The 5,839-nt window shown below is 36.3% G+C and overlaps 1 protein-coding gene across 1 annotated transcript; it reads left to right on the top strand.

Annotated features, from left to right (window-relative positions):
• The first annotated feature begins 2,927 nt into the window (after positions 1-2,927).
• On the top strand, positions 2,928-5,505 carry LOC143559822 (uncharacterized). The gene is made up of 2 exons (XM_077048282.1): positions 2,928-3,965; positions 4,540-5,505. Exons 1-2 carry the CDS (start codon positions 2,928-2,930, stop codon positions 5,503-5,505), a joined length of 2,004 nt encoding a protein of 667 aa, XP_076904397.1.
• Positions 5,506-5,839: the final 334 nt, after the last annotated feature.

The raw sequence follows: 5,839 nt of genomic DNA, 5'->3' as shown, positions 1-5,839 counted from the left end.
TATGTAAAAGAAACGACACTTAAAAGGAAGTTTCTGTTCCTTGAAAATTTCCAGCGGTCGTTTGAATACATGAATAAGGAGATGTGGGTCAAACAAAATCAACACATACACTACATCTAATTTCTTTTAATGTTTCATGCAGATATATATATAAAATATGTAAATAGGTGTAATGATATGGCTAGGATTATTTGAATGTATCAAGTTAATCGCAAGCACCACACCAACACGAACACATGTTGGCTTGAAAGTTATAAATAATGCTATGCAATTTCTTAGTGTGAAAACATAGGAAAAGTAATCACCAATTTCCAATTTTATTTTGCTTATAATTAAGTCACACACACATGTTTAAATCGGGGCACACACTGACACATATATACACACACGTTTCCATTTTAATTAAATTACTCTAAATTACGAACCACAAAACGCGGTGTTATACTAGTATAGAGGGTGGGAATGAAATGAGATGTTAAATTTCTAAACATAAATGAAACTCTACCAAAATTTCCGTAAGTTGTAGAAATAAAGAAGATATTAATAACATCAAATAACATAAAGGAAGACTCTAGGAATGTTTGTAATGACCCTACCAAACTAGCTTACTTCTATATTATTGATTTCTAAAGTGTACTATCAATACGAAGCTAGCACAAACCTTTGAATTGTTTTCATGACATGATGAAGATAAACGTAATTGCAAACTGGGAAATAACTAATTCAAAATCACTCACATACAAATTTGATTACAAGCACGTAAATTAGGCCAAGTGTTTCTCTTTATTATAAGAAACACGTTACTAACATTCAGTTGTAAATAATAATGGATAATCGTTATACTAAAATACAAATATTAATATTACTAAGCTAATTTAAGCGGCAATAAAATTCGTATCTTGTCTTCTACATAATCCGCTTCAAGGTCAATTCCTACTGCTGGTTCGGTAGGAATGCCCTTCAACACTAACACTCTTCGGTATCAACTGTCTTCGTCTTCAATTCGGTAGCAAGAATACCTAATGAAAAAAACATAACATCTATATTATTCCATAAAGATATGATGATATTTACACAAACGTACTCTTTCCCTGTTAACCTTATGGACGGTGAAGAGTAGTTTGACAATATAAGCTTAGTGATGTGAAGTTTCAGTTCTTTAGCAGGGTAATTTCATTTAAGGCACGGATAATAATTGAAAATAACAAGAAATCAACACTGGTATTTCATAGAAAATGTATATGTAAAAGAGACGACACTAAAAATAATTATAAGGAAGTTTCAGTTCCTTCCGGTGGTCGTTTGAATATATGAATGAATTAATAAGGAGATGTGGGTCAAACAAAATCAACACACTGTATCTAATTTCTTTTAAATGTTTTATGCAGCAATGTAGTATCAAATAAAATATATGATTAATAGTTGTAATGATATGGCTAGGATGATTTGAACGTGTAAGTTAACACCAAGCACCGCACCCACACCCACACCCACACCCACACCCACACCCACACCCACACCCACACCCACACCCACACCCGGCCACATGAACTAACGTTGGCTTAAAATTCATAAATTAATGGTGCAATTTCTTGGTGTGAAAACATATATAGCTAGGAAAGTAATCACCAATTTCCAAATTTTCCTTATAAATTGATATATATATATATGTATATATGCTCCAACCTCTCTTCATATTCAAGACACAACACATATCGAGTCAGGTTTAAGAATTGCAGTTACTTCCAACCGTAAGTTGTCTTCGTTGTATTAGTTATGGGAAATTGATAAGAATAATAGTCATTTTGATGTTCGACCGCCCATTCCCAAATTTAGCCATTTGTTTTAAGAAATCTCCAAAATAGCCACCTAAACCGTTACCGCTGACGTTTCTTCATCAACCGCCACCGGTTTAACCCTACCAACCGAAGAAACTCGTGGACCGACGAATATAAAGATGGCTCTCTCTCTCTCTAAAAATGAAAACCCGCATTTTCATCTTTATATTCATCTTCAGCTTCTTCTTCGACATCCCAAAACACCAATGATTAGAACAATACCAGTTAAGAGATCCCCTATTACTTATTATGGACTCATACCAACTAAAAATATAATATTAATCTCATAGTTAGTTTGTTCGTCATGCCTGTTCTAATCGTTGGTGTTTTGGGAGGTTGAAGAAGAAGAAGAAGAAGAAGAAGAAGAGGTGGATTTTCATTTTTAGAGAGAGAAAGAGGAGAGAGAGAGTGTTCCGTCAGATTCATTTCCAGTTTCGTTGGTCCATCGGCTGGCAGGGTTAAACCACCAGAGGCTGATGAAGACGCGTCAGCGGTGACGGTTTAGGTACGTGGCTATTTTGAAGATTTCATAAAACAAATGGCTAAATTTTGGAAAGGGGTGGTCAAAATGGCTATTCCAGTCATTTTCCCGTTAATTATATGTTCATATTGGGGTAATCTTATTCAATAGTAACTAGGGTTTGCAAATGTTTTATTAGAGTCACTCATAAACTTTTTGTTTATTTAACGTCAATCAACTTTTACATTAGGTGTTTCGGTTTTGTATGATTCTTTTATATACTTTTTGTTTCTTAAACGTCAATCGACTTTTTCATTAGGCGTTTCAGTTTTGTATAATTCTTTTATATATTTGAAGGTTTTTTTAGTGGAAAGCTTGGAAAACTCGACTATTATTAGGTGATGAATTTCCCAATCATATATACATACATTCTTAGTTAGTAACCGAATTTCTGCGTTTGCCCGCTTCGTCATTGAATTTGAAATTATATTCGTAAGTTATAGTCTATTAATATTTATCACTTGTTTATAAGAGTAAATGAACATAAATATAAAGGACACCTAATCAAAGCATGCATGTGATCATTTTATGTTTTTGTCTAGGGTTTGAGCTTGATTGAAGATCGAAGAATGTTCGTTCAGTTGGTATCTGATGATGTTCAGAAGCTGTGGAGTGAGCAGGGACTGCAGGGATCGATCCTAGTCAGCATTGTTTTGCAGATCATGTTATTGTTACTAGGAAACCGCAGGAAATACAATCCCAGAACTCTAGTGGCAACTAGTATTCTGTGGTGTGTCTATAATTCGGCATATGCAGTCATACCAACAGCCCTCACTATCACTGCTCAAACTACCTCAGACGTGTCCACAAGGGAGCTCATGTCTTTCTGGGCATCACTCCTCTTTCTTCATCTTGGCGGTCCGGACAACTTTACTGCCTACTCGATGGAAGACAATGAGCTTTGGTTAAGACACTCGGTGCTTATGGCCTCTCAAGCACTATTCACACTATATATCCTCTTGTTATCCTTCCCTAGCTGCTCTCATCTCCCACTTCTAAGCATATTAGTTTATGCAGCTGGTTTGATCAAGTGTTTCGGACGCGTTCAGACTCTCAGGTTAGCAAGCACTGAGCACCATCGAGCGTCCATGCTTGGTCTTGCTGACCCTGGTCCAGATTATGCTAAGCTTATGGAGGAGAACCATTTGAAATTATCACAAGGTTTTATTGTGAATATAGATGAGTTTGCTAAACACGAACACTCTCCTTCGGCTATTAATGCAGATCAAGAAAGCCGAAGCAAGGAAATAGTTGAAGCGCATCATTTGTTCAAAAAGTTTAGACCTCTTTTTGTTGATCACATACTCACATATGAAGATAGGGATATTAGCACATCCTACTTTAGTGATCTTGACTCAAGTAAAGCTTTTCGGGCTGTCGAGATTGAACTTGGATTTGCGTATGACAAGCTTTACACAAAAGCAAATGTGGTCTGTACTAACAAGGGCCTGATAGTTCGCGGTGCTAGTGTTGTTCTCATTCTTGTGGTACTTGCCAGCTTTTATTTTCTCAGTGATATTGGCGACTATCGAGCTGTTGAGGTTTTCATTACTTACCTAGCACTCTCAGCTGAGATTTCGAAGGAAATATATGCACTTATCACTATGGTATGCTCACATCATTTAACTTTAGCTGAACAAACGATCAAGCATGAACGATTAACCGAACATGGTTTTCTTGTTCGTGTCCGCTCATTAAGAAAATGTGTGTGTTCGTGTTCATTTATGTTTGTCCGTTAATAACATAAACAAGCGTTTAACGAACATAAATGAACAAATATAACTGAAAATAGATGAAAAAACGTAACTAAGCGAACACCAATTAAAAATTAAGAAAATAAATAAGCGGGGACTAAGAATTTATTAAAGCCGGACTAAATTGTAATGGCAATCATAAACTAGACAAAGTTAAATGTACCTAAGCATTTTAAGTGATCGAATTTGTAAATTATGAACAAACATAAAATTAGCAAGCACAAATGAACATAAAAAGAATGAACAATAGACAAACAAACTAAACGAACGCTCATGAACATAAATAAACAAATGAGACGTATACGAATGTGTGTTCGTTTACTTAAATGAACAAAATTTTTTGTTCATTTTCATTCGTTTGATAAATAAACAAACTTCCAATCTAATGGTTCAAGAACGGTTCACTAAACTTTTGGTTCCTCTACAGGTATGCTCAGATTGGACTGATCTCTGGTTAAACCAACGCGACCAAACGCGTGACATCCTGTTTTTCCAATGTCTGAAGCAACCAACTAAACAAAGATGGTCCAACACCATTCCGCAGTTAGACGTACTAAGTGTCGCTCTCAATGAGAAGCCTACGAGGGTTTTAAGAATCCAGAAATTATTTGGAGTGGATGAGTATCTTGAGAAGCAAAGCTACGAAACATTTACAGAAGTGTCTGTCAACCTAAAAGACATGATTCACAGTCAGTTTAAGGAGTTCATGGGATTCATGGCTAAGAACCCTAATGAAAAACCATTATGTGTTCATAGAGGTAGTTATTCTCTCCGAGAAAACGAGTGCATTAATCTTCTATGGAGTACTGATGGCGTGGACTTCGATCAGAGTATTCTTATATGGCATATAGCTACAACTCTTTGTTTCGACTTGGCGGTTGATGATGAACGTGGAAGCAACCGCGTTGAAAGCAATCACATGTCCAGGTATATGCTGAATCTTCTTGTTTCAAACCCTGAAATGCTGCCAAAAGGTATTGGCATGATGAGGTATCGCGACACGTGTGCTGACGCCAAGCGTTTCTTCAATAGAAAAGGTCCTTTTACCAACAACGCTGAAGCATACAAAATTTTGAGTGAAGTTAAATGCAGAGAAGTGTTGCCTAGCGTGGTGACCGGCGATCGGTCCAAAACCGTGCTGTTTGATGGTTGTAGACTTGCACTAGTTTTGATGGAGATGAAAGTGGAACTCATGTGGAAAGTTATTAGTCAGGTTTGGATAGAGATGTTAGGTTATGCTGCAGCTAACTGTGGCGGGTTTCATCATTCGCAACAGCTTGGGAGAGGAGGCCAACTTTTAACTCATGTTTGGCTGCTAATGGCACATTTAGGGCTCACTGAGCATTTTCAAGTGTCTAAGGGGCATGCTAGAGCTAAGTTAATTGTGTCATAGAGATATATGACTGTTAAGTGTTTATAGTTTTTGTTGTTTTTTTGTAAATTGGTGGTTTTTTGATTGGTTTTTGTAAATTGTGTCATAGTGATATATGACTGCTAAGTTAATTGGGCACATTTGTACTCTTGTTTGTAGACTATGATTAATAATATTATCCCACTTTCATATATTTCTTCCAGTTAAGGTTATCTTGCAATTCATGTGCTATATGTTCAAGCACACATGCTGATCATGTATTATTACTGATGCTACTAATATGATTACGCTGAATATGTGTTTTACATTGGTTGCAAGGGTTATCCTAGCAATACGAGTAGATGGCTAGTAATGC

This window comes from Bidens hawaiensis, unplaced genomic scaffold, assembly GCF_021521415.1.
Source record: "Bidens hawaiensis isolate Kalapana, Puna unplaced genomic scaffold, B.hawaiensis_p1.1 tig00020044_1, whole genome shotgun sequence".
NCBI classification, from domain to species: Eukaryota; Viridiplantae; Streptophyta; class Magnoliopsida; order Asterales; family Asteraceae; genus Bidens; species Bidens hawaiensis.
This window is presented reverse-complemented; position numbering and strand designations above follow the sequence as displayed.

Excerpts from the sequence above, each read along its gene's own strand:
- LOC143559822 (XM_077048282.1), top strand. The coding sequence starts at position 2,928 with ATGTTCGTTCAGTTGGTATCTGATGATGTTCAGAAGCTGTGGAGTGAG. Across the intron at positions 3,966-4,539 it reads TATATGCACTTATCACTATG|GTATGCTCAGATTGGACTGA; the intron begins GTATGCTCACAT and ends GTTCCTCTACAG.